We start from the raw sequence: 24,834 nt of genomic DNA on the forward strand, positions 1-24,834 counted from the left end.
TCAACAGAGGAAGCAGCTTACCTATAGAGAGCTCTTCCACCAATAGTAACCAAGTTAGAAAACACCCTGAAATCTGTCATATTCTCAGGCCACGACTGTATATTCAAATATCCTGAAGGAGAAAAAGGCAAACACATGAATGTCAATGATTCTAGCCATAAAGATTGCTTTATCACATATGTGAGTTAGGGCAGGCCTAGCCTATAAATGAAAGACAGTGCTGATCTGAGGAAAAAAAAATAAATAGGTAATGAATGCTGCAGATTAATGTCTTTGAATTAATCAGGCTGCTCACCACTGTCTTCTCCAAGAAAGCAAAAGAGGACTCATCTCAGCAGCATTACATCCACTTTCAACAGCCACAGTGAAGGTGAACCTAAACACAGGCTGGAACTTTGCAAGGCCTCCCAGCCTTTTCTAAACAGTAGCTGCAGAAACAATGAAGATTTGCCTGAATTAAGAATATTCCATTTTAAAATCTGCTTGAGACTTAGGGCAGAAGTTGAGAGATCCATCATGATTCATTAGAAGATGACAAGACTTTCCTAAAGCAAAGAACTTGTGTTCGACTCGGAGTCTCTGTGAGGACTGTTCATCAGAGACAATTCTCTGCACAAGCATGTGGGTCTGCTTATTTTGTGTTACACAGACCTCTGCAGAGTGCAATTCCTCATGAGTTTGGTTCACTACTCGACTGAAATGCAGTACGTCTTTAAGCATAGGGGTAATTCCACTTAAGTACTAGAGCTGAGACAGTCAATTAGACAGTGTGCTTAAGAATGGCAAATTACAGACACCCAGATGCCAGACTATCTTTGACATTAATTAGAGAAAGATTCAGAGCTTGCTTTTGTATTTTAATACCACTGGCGTGCTGAAATACACAACTTTTGAGAGGTGAAGCACATGGGAGAGAACTCATTTCAAATGCCAAACACTTGTTGAGCTATAGCCAGCTACAATCATGCTGTAGCGTCCAAAGATTTTTTTTGTGTGCATGAAATAGGAAAAAAATTAAATAAAATTCTATCTATACATATTCAGCAATCCATCAAGAACTCAAAGCTGCAGTACCTTCCTCCCTGCCCCCGAAAGGTGAAAGAAGAAGCAAGATGCAGGAAAACAGAGTACTGAGTTCTAGCTATATGACCACACTGAAAAGTCACAAAAGGTGGGAGGGACTACCTCCCCACACTTCATACATTTGTCTTTAAATTACAGAGGCTAATTTGGAGCAACATCTGCTGTTAGAATAGGAGAAGTAGCTGCACAACCAGAATGAATTGTTTGGCTTTTGCCAAGACATATTTCAAATGCTTTCAAGTGAAGACCAAGGCTCCCTGCCCACTCAACAGTAAGGTCTTCTGATGCTCATGTACTCCAAACCTAATGGGCATTCTGTATTCATGAGCAAAGGACAACACACTTGTGAACATCAACTGATACTGAAGATGTTGTGTATTAAACTTTTATGAAGTTTACTGTGCCTTGAGTTTAAAGAAAAAAACACTTTGTGTTCTTCAGAAAACCCAACAAATGTCAACCGTCAACGCAAAATGAGAAGTTCAGATTATAGGAAATCGGAAGTGTATTACCTGTTATCTCTCTCACAGTTTGGAAGATATTTAATTTCTCAGGATTGATGGCGGCAATTGTATGATATGGGTCCCTGAAAGATTGAAAGGACAAAATGTGATACTCTGAATTAAAAAAATATGAGGTTCTCAAAAGATATACCATATAGAAAGCCATATTCAGGAAGTCAACACTTTTCTTTTAGGCAGCATATGCTCCAGATTTCTTCAGAATGTTTCTAATTTCTTCAGACTGTTGTTCCTGAAGAACCTCTAACTTCTCCCAAGTCATCTTGAAGGAAAATAATGGTGCTTAGCATCTTTAAGGTTCCAATCAATAATGTCTGAGCAAATATTTATGCTCATGGAAAATCAAGGGATTTTTAACAACCATGGTTGACCTCCCTAAAAGAAAGAAGAATTTTCAACATTTTTCCCAGGAATATTAGCTCAAATGGTACAGTTGTGATACTGTACAACTGGGACTAACAAAATTGCTGCTGAAACAAGGGACAAGCTATATGCAAATCAAAACTAAGAGCATGCCAGCAGTTCCTGACACTTGGCATTAAAAGGGTACACTTTTTAGGTGGTGTTGAACAGGGAACATCAAAAAGCACAGATCCTCTCCGAGGAAGTCTGTCACCTGAAAAATGAAACACCCCCACCAAACATTGAAATTTCAAATTTGGAAATACTACAGTGTAAAAAGATGAAGTTAATTTTGATTTTGAGAGTGCTATCATTTAGTAAATACTCCCCCCCCTTAAAGGAGTAAAAGACTCTCCAACTATTAAAAAGCCACCTAGATGCCTAACCCAAACAAAAATACTTTAAAAATCCTTCTGTAATGTCATGTTACGGTATTTTTGAGAGGGTAGGAAACACCCTCTGTAAATGCAGACCATGCATTTCCACTCCTCCTTCTGCTTTCCAAGAGACATCATTCTGCAGGTGATCAACTAGTCCTCACAAATCTATGCGGTGACAGACTGATGGGGTCACTTCTAACCATCCTGGAGGTGACACCAGGTTAACAGCAATAAAATGATTTATTGAACCTTAACATAAAGCCCAGTGGACCACAGAAGCATCATATACACTTAATTTTAACAATCTGGGGCTCTCAGAAAACTCGGTAACAAGTTTTGACTACCTAACTGAAGCACTGCACTTTGCTTTTAAAATGCGTTACTACTAAAAAAGGAAAACCCTTGCCTGTAGTAAACATGAGGTTGCTGAATCTCACCTCCCAATCCTAAGATAAAGTAGTCTTTAAAGATACAAATACACATTTAAACCCCTTAAACAGCCAAGTGTCCGATATGTTTTATCAACATATAAAACTGTAGAATAATGCAGTTGTCATCTACCATTCTTATTGGCAGAACCAGGATTTTTCAGTAGAACAGGCACATCTGAATTTTACAGCTCCAGGGATGAGAGTTTCAGCTCATTGTGAAACTGGAGATGGACAACTCAAGCGAAGAGAAAAAGCTGGTGAGCACTGAAGGCTTGTTGCCCCTGCTGCAAGTTGGAGGGGAAGAAGGAGGCAGCATTTGCTGCTAGCTGGGACTGTCCATACTTAAGCTACATCTCTCCTTGGTATATCCCACCCCTTCAGAGGCAACACCAGCAGAAGGCAGCTTGGCTTTTTAGCACCCCAAGCAGAAGAAAACAGCAGAGAGAGAAGGCTGCATTTGACCTATACAGGTCCTAACAATTTTTCAGCCGACGTGCTTTCTGTCTCTGCCTCAGGCAGCAGATACGTATCCTAACGAAGACCACTTTATCCATACACTTCAGCACACCATTACCTTAGACGAATCAGTACTACTGACTCACCAACATTTAGGTCTACCTTCATCCCACTTAGCTTCTGGACACTAATTAAAGCCGATTCATAATTATCTAACTTACATACAAACAACCATAAATAACTGTTCATAAACCCAATTCACAATTATATATATAGTTTTAATATCAATTATTACAAATTCACACAGACTTGAAGTTCAAGTATTGAGGACAGGGAAGGGCAGGCTACAGAATCACAGGATCAAAAATATGACAGGATCAACTGTAATAGCACAGATTCCAATAAAAACAAACCCAGCACCTTTTTACTGAAGTTATTCTCTGCTACTACGAAAAAATCTTTCAATTCCCCACAAAGAGCTTGATTTTAAGTCCCTACAATCTGAAACACTGAAAATTCATACTTTTAAAGGTGCAGTTTACTCTGAGTAAATGAATTGTAACAGGAATTAACTAAAAGATGGAGTTGAAATATTTATTATTGGTTTTGCTCTATACTGTCCATTTATATAAACTGCTTTTGTAGCTAGTGTAATTTTATAAATTTCCTGTGTTATTGATTTGCAAAATGTGACAGAAATTTTAAAGAAAAAGCTGTTCCAGAAATACAAAAGTTATTTTAATTAATTCTCAAATCTTCTTCTTGTGTTTTAATATATACTACTGTAGTTTATTCTATAGAAAAATTAAGGGTTGCAGAACTCAGTGTCCTCACACTTCTTGGAGTGAGTTTTCTTCATAAAGAATGAGAGACAAAGTGCCACACAGTTTCAACATGTCATTACATGTCCTAGGTTTATACTATTCTATTAAAATAGAACAAAATATTTTAACCCTCTGCTTTATTGTCCATAATTTAGATATTTTTCAGATTCATACAGTTTTTTTCAAGGGTGGTTTTGGTTCATTTAGGCAGATTTTTAAATGAGACTCATCTTCTAACTCTGCAGTTAATATAATGTCTGCAACAAAAGCAGTTCTAATACTCAAAATTACATTTCACGTAATGCATTGGAATAATCCACACAAAATTGCTCACGTCCTCTAGCCGCTTGTCTTGCACTTACTAGAGTACTTCCGGTCCTGGAACACCTAACAGATTTACACCCAGGCTCTTGGTCGGTCACTTTGTCAGATCAAAAAGTGTGATGCCCTGGGTGCTGACTCCTGTGTGACCCTCTCTAGGGTTTCAACAAGTTCATAGCAGCATTTCCTTAAACCACTTGAACCAAAGTCTTCCTCCCTATGCTACATTAACCTTTCACACTGTACTCCCTGCTGGAGAGATGAGAAGACCAACTACACAGTCAGAGCTCATATTTGGTGGCCTTTTGAGAATCACTAAGCTCTAGGGCCCCAGTGAAATGGATTTTCAACTGTCTTTCTCATGGCTGGAGTCAAGTTGTAGGTGGAGCACTACAACCAATCCCTATATCAAATCAAGGAAACAAGTTGTTTCTTTCCACCTCACCTAGTAAGGAAACTTGAGCCAGGCAGGTTGGTGTCAACCACTTTATTAGAATCTAAATATATCCAAATCTATAGAAAGACTAAAGAAAAATATGCTGGCACTATTCATGCCAGAATTCCATTTCAGATCAATCTGCAGACATTCAGTTAATCACATTTTCTCTATGCCATAAAGCTGTAAACATGGAGTTGGTTTGGGAACTGTATTTAAGATATCTAATCTTGACAATCAGTTGCAAGAAATGTTGAAAGCTCCGAGGAACCTAAAAAGCAAGTTAAAATTTGAAGCCTATGCAGTGCTAGAAGCAATTGAGTACTGTAACACTGTTAATGTACCTCAAAATATCTGCATACTTATTGCAACAAAGGGGCGAAAGGGCTTAATCTTATTTGTGCATTTTGAGGATTTTGCTCATTTAGTATGTCCAGAAATACCTCAAAGTGTCACATGTAATTCACCATGGCTGATTAGAACATGAAGGCTTGAATTAGTAAGAAGGTACAATCATATTTTTGTTCTCTCAGTGATGGAAAGAACACAATGCAGGAAAGCGTCTAGTTGCATTGGACCTCCCCTGGCCATCAAACCAGAGTACGCCTGTCTTTCCTGGCCACATCCCACCCTCGCAGCATTTGCACCACTCATTCACCCTTGCTACCACGGCAAACACATAGTGCACCAAGCTACAAACAGCAAGGCACTAGTTATCTGGCCGGTGTATCTTCATTTAGGAAGAGACACTGGGGAGATTTTTAAATACTGGTTCTGTACCTCCACATCTTCAACCACTACTAAGACTTATTCAATATAAGGCCATATTGAAAACAACATACTGAATTAATTACCAGTGAGCTTTGTGTATCTCTGCAATTGAAACTTGAATATATACTTCAAAACTGATTGGGAATAGGGCAGCTTTTTTGCATGTGTATGCAGTGACACCCACCTGAGCTATGACAGTTTGTGCTTTTCTGCACATCAGACTGCTGGTCATACCCCATTTAAAACAAACTGATGGAAGGTAACTTCCCTTTCTCCTTTCTATTCTCTAATCAACCATTATTGTAAGCCAGTACCAAGGATCTCATAAAGTAACCACAGATTACAGTTGTTTTTTCTCTTTCTAGTGCAAACAGTCTACTTGTTCCTTTCTTTTCCTGAAGATTGAATCCTAAGAATCAAGGTAACAGTTTCGTTCATAATGGAAGGCAGAAAACAAATTTATCCTGTATCTGCTATTCCATAAAAGAAACCTGTGGCCATCATTAAGAGGTGGATGTAATTTGTCTCAGCTGGCACCACCGTCTTAACATTTTGTCACTTACCCATGAATCCCAGTAACAAGGAAGATAAGGTTGCCATTGATCTTGGTACAGTTTATGAACTTGTCAATGTTGCTGGAATCCACCGTCTGAGCTGACACTAAACTCCCTGTTCCAATGCCGTCACATGCTGTCAAAACAAGGAGTTTGCATAAAGAACTAGGAAAGACAATTACTGAATCGGAACATGTTGGCCTTCTCGACACAAGTCTTCATTTCTTTCAGAGATAAAGCAGCAGAGAGGTATTAAAACAGTACGCATTACATTACTCATATTCCTAAAGAAGCACTGCCAACTTAAAACAAACAATAAGCTATAGTACCTGCTACAGAAGGACATCCTGGCACATAGGTTAAGGTATTTCATACTGGATCTAAAGGCAAGTATGAACCATACTAAATCCCATGCAAGCCAGCTGTAAACAGATAGTTAATAACTTAGCTCAGACTAGCCCAGTGGACATGGCATTTATTTGTGCACTACTCACTGCAGAAACTAAGGGGTCCTAACACTGCTAGCTCCAGAGGCCCCCTTTGCCCTGGTGGATTTGTGAACTTAACCCTTCACATGCCATAAGGTCCTTTAGAAAGGATGTAGAAATAATTCTTGTGAATTCGTTCCCAGATACAGCTTCCACTAGGACTAAGAAGTGGCATAGGCCCAGTTGGGAAAACTGATGGTGCTTTGCTCCAGAGCCATTCAAGAAGGGAGCAGAAAGCCTCCCTAGAGGAGCTTGGGGTGGCAAAGTAACCTTCGGATTTCAGTCTTCTCAACAGCACCATCACTGAGAAACTTCTAGTCTATGTTTTAGACACTTAGAAAGGGGGTAGAGTCTGGAAAAACAGAGGCATATTTTTTTAAAAAAAAAGAGGAAATAAATGGAAACCTAACATTGTATTGACAAGTATGAGACATACCATACATTGAAGCCAGGGCTTTAGCACAGTCCCCTTTGGAATAACAAAAAGACAGCTCTAAAATACCTCCAGGAAATACTTGTCATTAAAATAACGTAAAAAATAATTCTTTCAAATTTCTCTAAAACCAACAGAGAAATCCCCTTCATTTTCATCTAATCAAAAGTAATTGGTTACATGACCATTAGAACTTAATAAATTTTAATTCTATTATATACACTTCACACACAGCCTACACAGCTCAAAGTTCTGTGGGTATCCAAAAGCTATTAATATTCTACAACATAATCATGAAGAGTATTTCATGCCAAAATAACAGCCTGCTCTGCTTTACTACAGCACAGACTACATTCAGGAAAATTTATACTAAACTACTGCCTACCTTTAGGACAAATGTCAGTGCAGGGCTTGCACATCTTAATACCATTTTCTTCAACCTCCATCTTGGAGCTTGGACATGCACGGACACAAGAGCTGGAATCTACCACAAAGTTGTCTGAAAAAAGAAGATATTGACAGAAAGCAAACCGCTGGACTAAATAATACTGAGACACATTTCTGGACTCTGTGTCAATATATGTTGTTCATTAGCTCAGTACCTCCACACTGACATTAAGATTTAATGTTCAGTGTTTTCAGAAGTGTGTAAGCAAGCAAATTAGGCACATTTTTGGGGAGTTAGAAAAATCCATGAATTATCAGGCCTGATTCCCCCTCCTCAGCCAATTTGATTTTATTATTATTTGTAGTAAAAAAAGTACAGTAATGGGAGAGAAATAAAACAAGATGCTCTGCCCTTTCTCTTTCATACACACACAAATACATACATCTGGGATAAAACACTGCAGAAAACAATGACAAGTATTTCAATTTTGCTTTGTAAAACCACTGCCAAAGGGAATACAGACTGATCCTACCTAATTGAGAGCTTAATACTGTCAATAAAGGCAAAAAAAAAAAGGAAAAAAAGTTCAATTAAGTATTTGAACAAAGCATCATATCCCTTAAGTAGTGCATGGTATACCAGATTAAAAAAAAATTATCTTGCTTCAAAAAACCCACCACTCTATTACAGACATAACTAAACCTTGACAGGCACAGGCTCAGCCTACTGTCAAGTCTGAACTTCCCCACAGAGACGCAAAATTTGGATTTTGTTTTGGGTTGAATCATGGTTCCATTTATTATAATTACCCATCCTTCTTAGATGCAATTTATGGATAAAACAATTAATGCACAACACAACTGTAAACCTTGGTGGGAATGAAAGGGAGACCAAGAATACTGTCTCCACTATTTTTCTAACTAAAACAGCAGTATTAAAGACTATGTATGTCATGACCTTCCAAATTTTTCTGTTACTTGTCATCATCTGTCTGGTATGTTCTTTTAATGCATGGGACTATTCTTTTTTTAACTCCCTCTTCCCCTCTAATTTTATGCTGGAGTTTTAATACTGTATTGTCAGTATTGCATGGGTTTTCCTCACTGGGACAGAACTGCTCAGAAATATTTAGGGTAACTTTCTGTCAAACCATCATTATACCAAGTTAAGAAAAGGGCATCAATATCATGAAACCATATGGTGCCAGGTAGTACTGGTGATGGACTGTTAGGTTTCTGAAACAGAAATTTATACCCTTTTACAATCCCACTAACTATTTTCACCATTCATTTTGAAATTTACAAATGCTGATCTAAAGCATGAATATTAACAAGTGGTGGTCATGAAAACAGGAACCGAGCGAATTCCCCTTCTTTAAGAAAATCACTATAGGACACTTGGGAAGTGTCAACAGCCTGGAATGTCACTGCCTTTAGTTAACACACTGTTGAGTTATTAGAGGCTGCAAGCACATGAGGAGTGATTTGAGACACTGCACTATGCACTTAGCTTTCATTCTCTCATTGTTTTGTAAGGCTCCTGAAACGCAACTCAAACTTTCCATCACTGCAGGAAAAGGCAGCTAACACAGCACTTACGTGGGCACTTTTTGACGCAAAAAGCCCCATAGGTGTACTTGGCATTGTGATTATGCTCGAGTTGGAAGGTGGTAGGATTGTATACAAAAGTCTGGGGACACTGTGTGACACACGCACCACTGTCATTGAAATTCATACAGGCCTGCAAAACAAGGGAGAAAAAAATATTAAATTCAATCACAGAAATGCTGTCGGGGTTTTTTTAGTTTATAATATGGTCTTGACTGTTCAGACTCACTGTGACAGTGAGGAATGTGATATATAGTTTTCTAACCTTCATTATGGCTACTTAGATTCCTTGCTAGGATCTTGGCAAATACATGACTTATAAAAGGGGGCTCACTGAGCCCCTTTAATTCGAAACACAGTTGATTGTTACAATACTTCCTACAGAAACATAACAACACTATAATTTGCTTCATCACTATTGTTACTACGAGCAATTAACTAATTCACAACTCGTTAGGACATTCTAAAACTGCCAAGAATGCACAGCTATTTATCATAGTCAGTCTGAACAAATGCTAATAAATCCTTCAGAGCTCCAACCTTTAGATTTCTTACAGCATGAGTCCATCCTCCAGCTGAAAACTAAAATTCTCAATTAGAAAGCATGAGGGATAAGAACTTCTTTTGAGCTAGCACAGGAGGGGGTCATTTCCCTAAGTGGCAAGTTTAACAAGGTCAGTGGCTTCACACACGGAGAGAAGAAAATAGGACTTTGTATCACTTAGCATTCAAGCTCAGCCACCCACAGCTGACAGAGGACAGGGCCCTGAAAAATGAAGAGGCAAGTGTGTGGATAAAGTAATGGTACACATGGAAAATAATTGACCATGCAAAGTTGATAATTAGTAATAGAAAAACCCCACCGATTTTGACATTCCTTGTCACCGCATATTGTGTCTGGTTTTAACCACAGCTTATAAATGACGGTTGGAGTAATATTCACAGAGCATACCAAAAATGTCAAATTCCATATGAACATGAAAGCTGTAGCCTGGCTTGGATCCCTCTAGTAGTTTAAGCAACCACTGCTACAGGATTCTGCTTCCCCACTAACCTGTTGTCCAGAAGCCAGGTTGCTTTAGAAATTTTAGTCTAGGGATGAATCCTTCTGGTCCTTTTCCAGGTTGTAAAAACTAGAGACAATTTTGAATGTTTTGAAGAGTCAACAAGTATACCAAGATGTATGTGGTGTCCCCTCCCCTGCAGGGTTGGGACTGAGAGAAAAGTGAAAGATTTTCCTCCGTTCTGCTGCTTTTACTAATAGTCCTTATCTTCATTCAGACCAGGACCAGCAGGACTGAGGGAGGTTACTTGTCACGTCAGAAGATTTCAGAAGGGAGAGGCTAATAATGTAACCGACGGAGAAGGACAAAATCTGCTGCTGAAAGGGATCAATAGGGAGTTCCAGGGTGAAGCCACTGTCCTCCACGTATGGAGCATGAGCTAAGCCAAACTGCCTTTCCTGTCTTCTCTGTTTCTCTAAAGCGAGTAGTACAAAACCTGTCAGTTTCTCATAGAACCAGATTTACTTTTTTCTTACAAAGATAAATATAGTCAGTTACTTCTTTACTAAGAACTAGATGGGAAGTCCACCCTGTGAATTGATTGTGTCACTTTTCTGATTCTGCTGGGTACTCAACCAGGCCCTCCTATGCATTTCAAGTTTTAGATCGAGTTTGGCTTTGAATGCAAGTTAAAAACATCTCTAAAACTTTGTTTTACCACTTTTGCTTGCAGTTATGTCAGATGATGATTATTGTCTTTCTTTTAGAACTGAATACGCAAATGATTGTATGGCAGCATATGGAGGAGGATGGATGAATTTTATCTAGAAATATTAAAACCATATTTACAACAGGATGCTGTTGCAAGCTGCCATAACATGCTAAAGGATTTGTAATGCTTCATAAACTGGACTTTTGCTTATTAATAAATACTAATTTAGTTTGCTTCCTCAACACATTTTTTTACATCTGCTGTTGACTTAAAAGATACTGTATCAGACAGTCCTCCGATAAGTGTTTAGTAAATTCACAAAGTAAAGCACACAACTCTTCAGGGAGATGGCACTTCTCAGGAAAAGCTCATCTAGAAGATTTGGGAACTTTTAATTTATGACTATAATGCTTTGTATACATTTGTAATTGCTTCTATAATATATGCAAACTTCTAGCATTTGGTGCTAAATGTTGCTAATTTGTGAATGAAAGCATTGGAAAATACACAAGGAAAAAAACAAAGTTCTGTATCTCAGCTGAAAGCTAAACACAGTTGTCTATAGCCTAAAGGGTTACACTTTTCACCCAGTATGTACTAAGCAAGTAATGACTAGCCTTGAAAATTGCCAGACCCCTGCTGAATTTCTTTTACATTGCTCTTGGCCCAGGAGTAAATGAGAATAAAGCCCTGGGTGCTTCTCTGCTGGATAAGAACAAACAGACTGGTTGATTTTTAGCATACATATTTCCATAACTGCTGCAATTCAGAAAGTCTAACTCATCTTCTTTCAGGCTGCAGTACTACAGAACTTAGGCTGCAATTAACTTGTCTTTAACCTTTGAAAACGGACATCAACACATCGGCTTTGAGGATGTTCCTCAACAGTCATATGAGAATAGTAACGGCATGTTTTCCCTTTCCTTTAGCTACTTAGATTGTATATGACATGGGAAAGAATGTTATTCTCCCATCTCTCTAGTCCAAAGCTAACACAGAACTTCCAGTGAGTGCTTGATTAGGTGTACCACATGTGCTGAATATCTGCTTGTGCAAAGCCCCAGCCACAAAGAACAGCTTTAGCAAAACCTGTTAGCAGTTAAGTCAGGCCATCACTGCATTTCAGCAGCAGCAAAAGAATAGCATTTAGAATGCGTTTCTGAAGCACATCACCTACTTCCATCAAATGATACCTGAACAGTGAGCAAGTTTCAGGTCCAGTTAGGGAAAGATTCATTTTTTGTCTGTTCATTATGATCCACTTGCCTGCACTGCAGGAAATCTGCAATTTAACATACCATAAGATTCCTCCTCTCAATCCTATCTGGCAGATTTTAAAAGAAGCCTACCGAACTTTGTAGATATTCATCTAATCAAACGCTTGGGTACCTTTGAAAATGCACCTCTCTGTGCATGCTCTAGTTCTAGGCTTCTTTAGGTCTAGGTTTGCTTCCCCTGAAAACATTAACAAAATTTGTCTCTGCAACCCAGTGTTATGAGCTACACATTTTTTGAGATCAGTGTTGGGTTCTGAAGCTGCTTACACCATTATAAGTAATAGACTACAAACAAAACAAATTTATCTAAAGGCCAGAATGCTCAGATTGTCTTTTTTTTTTTTTTTTTTTAGGAACTTTAGGACTTTTTCTTTTTTCATCTTAAGCAGCATACATTTGAGGTAGAGTATTTTGGAAACCACTTTCCTTCCATCTCCCCTAAGAAGCATGCCCAGTAAAAAGGCTGAATTTAAATCAAGTCTGGCAGTAATACGGAACACCTTTCACAGAGAAGCTAAATTGTATTCTTGACTTTCAGGTAAAAAGCACACAGAGCAGTAATAAAAGGCCATGCTCAAATGTAATGATAAATACTTCTAAAAATTCCCTATCGCCTCTAAAAGTTAATTTTAGAAAAGCAAAAGATAAAAATCACAGAGATTAGCATATTGATGGTTCCCAATCTGTATTTACAAATTTCATAAATCTGTTAATGGGTAATATTAAGTAGATAAGTGATGTTAATATGATGTGAAAAATATTAAAAGCTAAAATTTGCAGTCTAAATCTAGGAGTTTGCATGCAATACATTAAATGGGACAAAATGGTGAATTTCATGGATTAAAGCATTAAGAATTTGCAGTGTGACTGCCAGGAAGAAGAAAAATGAGAAGTCTCACACATACAAAGCAATCAGTGTCTTTAGGTCCGGAACAACCTCCAGCACATTCCCGGTGGCAGCAGTCGCTGACGTAGGGCCCATAGCACCGTCCATCACACTGCTCTGCACACACAGTCTTCGTTACTAGGAGGCAGGAAAAATTATCATGTCAGAATCAGGAGAGAGCTCTTCAGCTGCACACTGAGGAAAACAACAAACCAAACAGCATACTGAAAAAAACCTCAAATTTTAAGGTAATTGCTTCAGTGGTACTGGCCACTCATATCCTCCAGAGTACCTTCACGATATGCTCTTTAGGAACATATATGTTGCCCAAAGACTGTGGAAGAATAATTTTTAAAGTGTTTGCTCTTAGCCTTGGAAATTCAGGCAGAATATTATTATTTTCAAATTATTAGTTTTTGTAAACAGCTGATGGAAGGATATGGGGAAAAAAATCCACAAAATAACAGAAAAGCCCACCAATTCCATGTGAGTTTTTCCCCACAAAGAACAGCAATACCGAGTAAATGAGTGAAATTCAGAGTGAGGCCAGCAATCTCAGAGCCAAATGCTGTTCTTGATGGCAAGCAATTTGACAAATAGGCAATGAGATAACAGAACAGAATAGAACCTGCAGATTGGAACTCATTTGGAAACACCACTTACTCTTTCTAAATAACACAATCCAGCCTTCATTCACAGGGAAACAACTATATTCTACCAATTGGAAAGCACAGTGATTTAAGTCATACCACATTACTGTACCTCAGGGCTTAGTCTTGGGCAAAGAATGGTCGACAAGTGGAGCACCTTCTTCCCCTCACTCGGCTATAGCCTTTATCTTTATTTTACAGAAAAATAAATTAATACTATCTGCAGGACTATACCAACCACTGCCTGCAGGACGCCAGGAAGCTGTGCTGTCAGCTGACTTTTGACAAAAGCAGAGATGTTACACCTCTGTAATTAACCTTTACCATTTAATTTGTTAAAAGCATTTAATTACTTCTCTGTGGAAAACAGTTTTCAAAAAGCCAGAGAACACAGAATACCATTCAACTTTCTGCACAATTCTACTATTTAATGTATTGGTAACTCCTTTCTTTATAAGCACTTTCCAATCCAAATTCCCTCCACTACTTGCCTGAAATACTTAAGGTAATGCCAAAGCTTCTTGATATACACAGTATTTATTTAGGATAGAAAAATATAAATAACCAAAGAGAAGTCATGATTTATAATCTATGGAATAAAGTGATGAATTTTAGAATAATTCCTTCTTGCTGGTAACAGAGGCAAACCCTCTGACAGAAAATACTTCTGTGCCTTATGCAATCTAATTTAGGAAACAAGGGAAATTTCTGTAAGCGCACTTGCTGTCAACACTGCTAAAGAAACAGGATTTGTTTAAATATTGATAAACATTAGGATAGAGATATAAAACAATGGCATATGTTAAGCAAAACACACGTCACAGTATACCACCACCACACCGGTAGCTGAGAGGGACAGAGTGCGATCTCATGAAAACAAATGAAGACCTCCTTTAGTCAGTCAGTAGCTGAATACTGTTTTCTGCCAGTTCAGAAATTGGTCCATAGTGCCTTGATTTGCACTGGACTGGGCACTATCTGCTCTGACCTCAAAGGGAGGCAAGGCCCAGATTTATCCTTACTTGATGGAGGACCCTACTTGCCAGAGGCTCCCCCTCCGCCCTGTGGGGGGCCACAGAAATGGAGGACGTTCATTTCATCCTGTCCCAGGACCCAATTTCTCTGTGTTTACCCATGTCACTCCTCAAAGAAGGAGCTGGCCCCTGAGCCAAGGCGGACCCATCTTAATGCTCTGCTTCCCTTTTACACAGTGACCATTCGTGACGGTGCTTACCTCATTTTTTAAAATGGCCTCTCCTCTGCCACCACTTTCTGCCCCTCTGGCTGGTGTTATCACTGCCAGTGGCAGGACAGGCGCTGAGGCCAGGCACCGAACCACTCTGTATGGCGGCAGAACGGGGGCACCAAAATAGCTGCCCCTCCCCACTGAGCATGTTCAGTGCCCCCTTCTAGAAGGATTCCACAGGCAGAGGGCACCAGGTTCCCTTCACCAGCCCCACTCCACCTATCACAGCCTAAAAAGTTATAGCACACCAGCAGCACATTTCCTTTTTATCTTTTTTTTTTTTTTTTTTAACATTTTTTTAATTGCACTAGAATCAGAGAGCCAAGGATACAATCAACAGTGTTACAACAGAAAAAGAGAAGATGAGATGATAGCACACTGTGGTTGCTCACCAGCAGGGTGCTGTTAAAAAGCATTCCTTGCTGTTGCTCCACAGGAATTCAACATTTTGCTCAGTTTTGGTGTAAAGCACCTCTGTGTGGACAATTAGTAGAAGCCACCTTATTAGCTCTGTTTTAATGTGTTTACCTCAGTGCCAGCTGTTGTTGGGAGCAGGTCAAGATGTCCACCATGACTATATAAACATTGCTTCCCCCTGCAGGAGGTTTCCTGGCAGACTTCTGAAAGGGCAAAGAGGGCAAGGCCCAGCAGTATTCCTCATCTCATCGGCTGCAAAAGGTACTGGGAATCCTCCACTGCTGCCTCCCCAAAACCAAGCCCTTGGGAGGTGAATCCGCTGCCTCAAGGGGAGGAGGGATCTGCCTTTCCTGTGCCTGGTGTCCATGACCACAACCCCACCTACCACCCGTTGGCATGTTTAGAAAAGGCACAGTCTTCTCATCAACTCGGGAGTTGTTACTTTTAGAGAGCCAAGATCTGTATTTGCAGGATTACACACTTCTTTCAAGCTGAGCTGCAGATAATAGTGCTTCCCTAGGCTGCGTAGCTTAAACAGTGGTGGGGAACGAGCTCAACAAGAGCAATGGATTTAAGCAATTTACTGACATCTTTTCAGCAGTTTTCACACTATTAGGCTATGACAAAATTATCTAAATTATTTACCTTTGTCTAGAGCCCCACCGTAAGGCTTGTGCAGTGTATGAAGTTACAGATAAACTCCCTAACTTTTTAAGAGATTACAAGAATTGATTCCAGAGTATGTTTCCTTTAAAAAAAAAAAAAAAAAAAAAGTGCAAGAGCACTCCCTGCACCAGGGCTGACCTGGAGGGATATGTCCCCCTTTTCAGCACAATACTTAAACAGAGTGCCTCCCAAAAGCATAATCTGTTTATGATTAGGCACCAGCTTAGTGAGGGCCTCTACCATGCTGTTCATGGTAGGAACATTTTGAATTTTCCTCAAGACTAGGAAGTTACAAAGTGGTTTGCAAAATTTACAATTACAGCAAATGTTTGTCACTGTTCTTCCCTAATTGTTTATTTTACTGAGGAAGTAAACAATGCCAACAGAAATGCCAACATTTCATTCTAGGAAAAGGCCACAACACACCCTATTTATCTTCTGGTTCACTGCATGCTGTATTTGCATTACAACTATTATTGATGGTGCAGCTCTGAGGAGGATCTGTTGAATATCTTCAGTGGCACCACACACCAAGACAGACAAGAACTTAGTGAGCTCTGAATGTTTTTAAGGACTCATATTCAAGACAGTCTAAAATGAAGGGTTTTCCCCATAGCAAAACAAACACAAGGCAATACTTTGTATCATTCGAAGTCCCAAAACAATCTGATTGTTCAGATTCCAGTAAAGGTAACTCATCAGTTCAGCTTCCCACAATCATTATCATGGAGTAACCTTACAGAAAATGTACCTAGCTGCACTGGTTTAAAAAGATAGCAAGCTTTTTCCCCAAAAACTTTCCTCCAAATGCAATCCACTGCTTTTATAGCTTGGATTCAAGTCCTATCCGAAATAATTAAAAGTAAGGGTAAATATTGCCCAAGATACCAAACTGTATGTTCTGGTTGATGATCAGTGGTGGGTGATTCCTCGAGGGGACATGTGGCTCAAGATGGTGGATGGGGACAGATGGTAGGGAACTGGGGAGCAGCTTAATGTCAACCAAGAGCTACCCTGCTGAAAGCTGAGAGAGAAGAGTGGAGTAACACAGACCTCCTCCTGCTACCTAGTGTGGAGACTGCTCACAGGGCAGCTGGCAGATAGGGGTGATCAGGAGCCCTCACATCATGTCCTTCTTGCAGCTCAGACACACATGTGAGATCCAGGAGCTCTGAGATGATACTCCACAGAAATCTTAGGTGCCAGCTACTCATTTCTTCACCCAGCATAACTGTGAGAAGACCCTTCACTAATCACAAGCTGAGGTCCCAAGTTTCAAACCAGCTTTTAGAGGGTCAGCACAACTACCCACCCTGGCGCCTACTGAACTTTTGTGGGACCCCAAGAAATTTGAGGGTTTGGCTGCACAGAACTATAACAGTTGAGGCCAGGACACCAAGGTCTTGAAAAAATGTATCATGTGTTGGGATGGATTTCTGGGGGAGTGCAGAACACTGACTGTCAATCTCTACTAGTATTTCACTGTGGTACAGCAGTAAGGTGCATTGGGGACAGGGTGGAATGGGCACTTCATATGTGTGCAATTAATCAGTCTCTCTTACTGTTTCCCTTAATCTTTAATTATGTCAGGGCACTATAAATCCATGATGGAAAAAATGGGAAGTAACTGAAATCAATGAAAAAGTCTTATGAACATGCAAAGTTATTAGAGAAATACAAGGATTTTAATTAAAGATGCTGGCTCCAAGCAAAAATGCTGGGTTACCCTGATTTAAGCTGCTGGTTCAGCTCTTTCTGTCTTCCCCACCAGGCTCCCACTTGCCTTTTGCTGCTCTAATTGGGTACTTACTGCATCGGCACCTTCTTTTTCTCACCAACATCAGCTGCACAGACTGTATAAATACAATTATGCTCAGGCCAAACTCCTGTACACATACACAGCCATGGAGCATTTCACGTTTGCTGAATGTTTATGCTTCACGTTTGATTTAAAGGCTATTTGCCTTTTTGCATTCCCTTAATTTGGTCTATATTTTAATTTAGATTTTTCTCTTTTGTTTCAGTTACGTTCCTCTAGGACAAAGTGCATAATCTGTCATTTGTAATAAAATAACGGATTCAATTTGTAAAAGTTTCACTTACTTTCCATGCAAAAAGTTAAATAAACCCCCAAAACTCTTAACAGACATCAACAGCAAATATAGTAACAATCTAACTAGAGTTTCAAATCTGATTAGTAACTTCCAAAAGTGTTTGTTCTTGCATTTTTTTAAAGCGGTTTACATTCTATTTAGTGGTTGCCCAATACTCTTTGATAAAGAGATTCTCTTTTAAAAGTATTTCCACATTAGCCTTTCCTGACACGGAAACAAAGAATACCATCTAGCTTTTAAATGTTCAATATTAATATTTACTAATATTTTAATTATAAAAGAAAAAATGGATTGTTAACTGCATAAAACAGTACCCTGAAATTATATCTTCTCTACCTCCTAATAGAAGAGCTTACTTTAAATTTCCTATTAATTGTCTTCTTAAATATGTAAGTTTTCTTGTCACATTTAGAGAGACATTAGGACAGTGTTAGATGCAGGTGGTGTTTCAGATAGAGTTAGAAGTATAGAGAGACTGCTGGAAGGCAACATAATAAGAAGCTAGTTAGATGATACTCATGCAAAAAAACAAAAGGATTTTGATTTTTTTCCATTTGTAATTTGAAATGAAAGACATGGATTAAGATCTTTCATTTTTTATCCTTTCCCAGAAAAATAATTTAAATCTTATCTTGGGAGGGGAGCTCATTAGAATTTTTTGCTTCAGTGACTCCATAAAAAAAAAAAAATGCACACATGCATCTGAGTTGTTTCTAGGATCAGAACAGTTTGACACTGGGATGTAGTGCTGCTGAAGTGTTTTCCTACATGGGTTTGAAAGACGTGCATCCCCAAGGTGATCAGGTTAAGGTATACGCTGCATTTGTGATACCATTCATCCTATCTCCGGCTTATATCTAACAACAACATTTATGAGCTTGAAAGCCCAGAATGTTTTTTAAAGTCAGAAATTAAGGCAGCAAAAGCACAGCACCACTTGTATTTTTATGGTTTGAGTCTCTACTTGTATTGTTTCCTTCAAACAGTTGCAGAAAAACACATTTTGAGAAAGTGCAATGAAGAAATGCCCATTACCAGCCTAATATTCAGACTTCTGCTTAAATCCTGATGTTTAACCAAGGTGAAGTGAGATCAGGGAGGCAAAGAGGAAGCATGTCATAAAAATTAACTCCTGTCCCTGACAATCAGAGACTGCAAGTGTGCTTGAAGGTAAAAGGTTGTAGAGCAGCTATTTCAAATTAGAAATGTTTGACCTGTGTATCTCTCTGGAACCTAGATGGCATATGTCTTTCCAGAGTTTATTATTTTAAATCCACGGTTGTGCCTTTGGCCTGTCCCCACTGTTCGGATTTGAGAGGGCAGTCACTGTGAAGAGAGAGATAGCTGTCACTCCTGGAGCAAGCCTACCATGCAGCTCTGCTAAGCTACTGACTTCACAACACTGCAGATAAGTTTTGCTCTCTCTGGTATTACTACATTAATCCACCAAATCAGTTCACTTATCTGAGAGCAGTGCTTTGTAGAGGTTGAGACCATAGGAGCTGATCCTGCCACATGGACTTCTGCAGCCACACAGAGTCTAGCTGGCCTTTCTGACTCTACCTAAGGCTGGAGCCTCTGCTTGCTGGAGCCAAGGCCTTAGGCAGGATCTTATCATCCTTGTATAACTGCCAAGGTTTTACAGTGTTCTTGGATAAGCTAACCACATAAGGCCTGAATAAGTGTATTCAAGTTGGGATGAATTACCCAGGTTCCTACAGAGTTACTAGTTTTAACAGACAAACAGGCCTCTCATCAGGACAGAGAAAGAACAAGCGTTAATCAATTCTAATCATGATATAAAATAATTTGGTCAGCTAAGGTTTAAGTCCCTTTCAATTATCTACTTCAGCACATAACCTTGATGTAAGGAGGCTTTCTCAGCACTGACATCTTTGAGGCTTTCATAAAGACTGCCAGCAAAGGAAGGAGACTTACCGGCTTGATTCAGATAAAGAAGAATCTGCTTAGCGTCACTGTACTTGGTTTGCTATACAGTTATTCCTACAACCTATACTAAACCGTTTTTAAACATACCCACAGATAAAGCTCAATATGAATATAAGAACATGTTAACTTTAGCGGAGCTGTAACTGTCACCAGCTTTTCCAGCTACATCAGCTGATACTCCTGACCAAAAAGCAGCACCAGACAGCAGGTCTGCTTCTATTTCCTGCTTGTGCTCACTCATAAAACGTTCATGCCAACCTGTCCGTCCACCATTTCTAATTTCCTCTTATCTCTCGCTCCGAGTAGTCAAAAAAAAAAGCATAGTTGTGCTGTTCCTAATGTTAAAAAAAAAAAAAAAAAAGACAGATGACATTGGGCTATCATCAGTTGAGAGAGTTAGTTGGTGTGCTCGTTTGATAGAGGTTAATTTGTCACAGTCCCTTTCCTCCTATCTACAACTCAGCCAAGGAAACAAGAACAAGCTAGAGCGGTGCTCTCTGGGGGAGGTATGAGCATTCATTTCATTTCCTAGGAAGAGCGACTCCGGTAAACGCAACCGATTTCCACCCTCATAAGTTTAAAAGAAAGGAAATGTAAAGGATAGCTCTATTCCTGTAAGGGGAAAAAAAGAAAAAACATCTCTCAATTTTCTCCTCTTTTATATTTGCTAATATTGTGACGGCACTTCTAGCTCTTTAGCACCTATCTGAAGGAGCTGAAATCACACAAGGAAGAAACTCTCTGAATATAGTTCCTTTTTACTCATTTTAATGCTCTCTAAATTCAAGAGGACAGATAGACATTGTGAAAAACCCTTCACTTACTACTTCTTTCACAAAAAAAAAACTATTACTCTTTCTTTCAGTACAACTCAAATACATTCTGAAGTTATTATAAAGAGAACAATTCTGCAAGATAACTAATATTCCTAGGCTTCCACTGGAATTAAGAGTATTTTGACATTAGGAACTCTGCAGTGTCAGGCCATCATTAAAGATCTCCAAATCTGCTTAGCAGGTTTTTTCTATTCCTGCAGTATCCATTTCAGTGTATTCCAAAATAGCCATCAATATTCTCAGGAGCCATACTCCATGTTGCCGCCAAGGAGTGAAAAGAAAATTCAAGTGTGCTTAAGCGTTTTTGGAAAGCACAGGGGAGGAAAAAAAAACCATAAATTCACATGGACAGAAAAAAATGCAGATCTGTTGGTAAAAACATACAGAAAAAAAAATTCAAATACTTCAGAATTGTACTAAAACCAGAATTTGTAGTATGCCTTCACAATTTTTTAAAAAAGTAGTATCCCTTTTACATTATTTTTCAGCCCTTTCTTTCTCAGAGTCTTGCATACTTACAGGTCTGGCAGTGATTCTCTGTGGGTCCCCAGCATCGGCCTGTGCAGGACTTGTGGCATCGACCACCTGCAGGTCAGACAGAAAGAGAGATTAGAAATGTGGCTTCCTTCCATTTCTTCAACATCCAGCAACTGCTGAAGAGGAGGGTATGCCTTGTCTTTGGAGGTTGAAACACACTGCCTGTAAAAAAGGCCCAGACAAATAACCAGGATTGGTGTCAAACATACATGAAATATGACTACTTATCCAAGTGCTTTATACCCTAAATACCTCTCTGCTATGTATAATGACTGGGGCATTTTAAAACAAAAAAACAGACGAACAAGTCCGGAGGACTGAGGAACAATTTCATCACCCGGTGCTATTATTATTGCTCTCTGTGTTCTTTCCACAGAAGAGATGGCTGTGCTAGAGAGGATATGTATCTATCTCATGTTCAGTTTCATCTGAACAATGGGCTGACACACTCAGTGACTCTGATTAAAAGCAACCCCTCTCTCTCCCCCAAAAGCTTGCATAAACTTCATGTCTGATACCACAGAAAAGGAAATGTGTCCTCTGCAACCACTTAACCCCAGCAACAGCTAAGCTCACGGGACTTTTCTTTTCTGGCTGGTGGTTCTCAATTGCTTGTGGTTGTGCTTCTGAAGGATCTTTGTGTTCCTTCAAAACCTAGAGATGATGTTCTACATCATCCTTCCACATGCTGACAGGTTTAGCCCTTCGAGAAAAGGAACTGTAGGTGCTTTCATTGTAAAATACAGATGGAGGAGGAAGAGTTAGCAATGGTAGCTTTTATAAACTATGTAATAATTAGTGACTGAAACCCCTCTGGACTAAAGAGGGAGTTGAGATCACATCTTCCATTTCATAGCTAAATGCTAACCACTGTGTGAGGAAACAGAAAACAGGCAGAACAACTGGCACATTCTCCTCTTGCTTCATTTTACATTATTTGAGAAGACACTCAGACAGTCCCATGCCAGTCCTGACTGAGAGTCAATGGAGACCTCATTCCACAGCTCCCACCCAGACGAAGCCAGAGCTTAGTCACACTCCTGCTCTCAGTGCTTCTCCTCCCTGAATGCCAAATGGTCCCAGAGCACACCTGGAGAACCTGCCTTACTGCACCCTCATCCCAAGCTGCTAAAACCCAGGTGTGGCAGTGCCTGAGGTGTAAGCAACTAAGCCCCCTTTAGATCCAGCCAGACTTGAAGGGATGAACTGAGAAACACAACATAAACATTGTTGAAGACTATGCACAGTCCTTATTGCTGCTTTTTTGACCACAGGAACCTAACCTGGTCTTTGATTAAACTTTTACTCATCACTGAATACTGCTGAGATCCTATTAAGCCAATTTCCCCTTTGAACCCGATCCAGAAGTTTACCTTTCAATCTTGTATCAACAGCAGCTGCTGTTAACACTGCTCCATTACACTAAATCAAATACTTCTCACATACCCTGATGGGAGATAGCGTTGGTGAAAGTGCAAAATGTCTCTCAGCTAAAGTCAGATCCCCCCAAGAGAAAATACTGCTCCTTTGCTAACAGTGTGCTTATACCTATGAGACATTACACAGCTGAGCAAACCCACTGTGACGGTCGTGTAAAGTCGGACTTTCTGTCACTACTTTTTCAAAGCTAGCGTTCTTCCCTCAGCACTCACAGCGCATTCATGGTGCTATTGATGATGCTGTATGGTAATTACCATGCTGTATGCCAACTACCTTGTTAAAACTACCAGCTCCTTGCTGCATTCATGTTCATTTAAAGCAATTATACTTGGTAAGCGTTGTTGCTGACATCACCAGCACATAATTTGCTGTCACATTCTGCCATCTGTTTATTTAGATCACAAATGTACTATAACTACCTAATGCAAACTCATTCTGGCTGACACGGAGGGGACTCCATCTGGCACGAATAATGCAACTTTAATCAGTAATAATGATTATTATGATTATTAAGAGACTACTGAAATTCTGTGCAGAAAGCAAATACATCCATATTGATTTATAAGAATGGAAGTTTTAAAAGAAGGTGAGGTAAACAGAAAATTAAAGGAAGAATTTTAACAGAGGCAGCTCAATAAGATATAGTTAGTTTGTTGATTTTAGTGCTGGCTCAACTGAATAAATGGTCCCCAGGAAGTAGGTTTTATAAAGTGGCTATCCCTGGCCAACAGAAGGAGTGGGAAGAAAAAGGGGTATGGCTCTGGGTGCACATTCAGATTACCTTTTCACCACTTGCTTTGCTTGATCCTCACCTGAGCCAGAGCATTCATGCTGGGGGCAGCTCAGGAGGAACTGCAACCCATGGACAACAGAGTCTCCTCTTGCAAGACTCGACTCTATGCTCGATCCTTCCTGATGGTCAAATCTCATGCCTGTCTAGCTTAAGGGGTCTGGAGTTTAGGGAGAAAGCCAGAAGCCTTGCAGGTATAGACGCAGTATAAAGCACTGCACAGATCACTTGTAATCACATATTCCTGAGGCAGAATAAGGCAAGAGTTCGGCTGCTTCTTCCTCTGTCTGTCCCCATATTCTACCCCCTTCCAAAATATACTGTATGCACTGGGTTTTCCACTGCAATACGTGCAGTGATATAACAAAGAAGAAACTTCCAGCATCCCTCCAAGTGATCTCTAACCAGAGAGTCCGCCCACACTTCTGCAAAAGCTACACTTCAAACAGAAATCTTCATATTTGAAACTCCTAGGTGCTGAGCTGATCCTTGGTACGCAACCACAAATGTATTCAGCCACCTCTACTCCTCATGGAAATAAAAGCGATCCAGCATCTTCAAAAATAATTTAAATTTTTTTTTTTAACTTGCATGCCTGCTTCCTCGTACATGACTTTGGCAGTGTCAGATGATCATTTGCATTTAAATAGAGATATTTAACAATAAAGCAAGAAAAGGCTTCCAGTTTCCTTTTTTCTCATTGGGAACTCAAAGTGTCTGTTTCATTGTTTTCACTTTTCTTAGCAGCACAAGCACAACAAGGAGCTGAGCTTGTAGGCAGCACACCTCTGAATTGCATTGTCACATGTCCTTTTGAAGGTCAAGCATACTGAGAACTAAAACCAAAAAACCCCTCCTCCTTCCAAATAGCGTGTCTATATTGGTTTGTTTGTTTAAAAATAACTTTTTTCGCTCTCAGTATGAACTGGTCCAGATTCTGCCCTCACATAACTCAGTATTTCACTTGTTTTTCCCCACTGTAATAAGGACAGACTGCTTACCCATTAAAGATCAGCTCTGTAAATCTAACACCAATATAGTCCCATGGAAGTCAACATAAGTAGTCAGGGTTTTTTTTCTTTTCTAAGTGAGATAAGGAAAGGAAGAACCTGGAAAAGTCTCCTGCCCCATTACTGATGCTAGAGTATCGTTCTGCTCCTGAATAGTAGCCTTGTTTTGCATACACGATGACATTTTATTCATTAGATTGCAGA

General features: G+C 39.5%; 1 protein-coding gene across 5 annotated transcripts in view; it reads right to left on the reverse strand.

Moving 5' to 3' along the window:
- The window catches only part of ERBB4 (erb-b2 receptor tyrosine kinase 4), a 402,024-nt gene that overhangs the window by 171,575 nt on the left and 205,615 nt on the right, over positions 1-24,834 (reverse strand). For all 5 annotated transcript variants that reach the window (XM_026852335.1, XM_026852333.1, XM_026852331.1 and 2 more), the window contains 7 exons: positions 21,373-21,438; positions 12,994-13,112; positions 9,087-9,228; positions 7,486-7,599; positions 6,189-6,315; positions 1,596-1,669; positions 22-112 (listed from right to left, as the gene is read on the reverse strand). In XM_026852335.1, the coding sequence (XP_026708136.1) occupies positions 22-112; positions 1,596-1,669; positions 6,189-6,315; positions 7,486-7,599; positions 9,087-9,228; positions 12,994-13,112; positions 21,373-21,438 (733 nt within the window). The remainder of the gene's footprint in view (positions 1-21; positions 113-1,595; positions 1,670-6,188; positions 6,316-7,485; positions 7,600-9,086; positions 9,229-12,993; positions 13,113-21,372; positions 21,439-24,834) is intronic.

The sequence above is a fragment of the Athene cunicularia genome, assembly GCF_003259725.1.
Source record: "Athene cunicularia isolate RWA chromosome 7 unlocalized genomic scaffold, athCun1 chr7_part1, whole genome shotgun sequence".
NCBI lineage: Eukaryota > Metazoa > Chordata > Aves > Strigiformes > Strigidae > Athene > Athene cunicularia.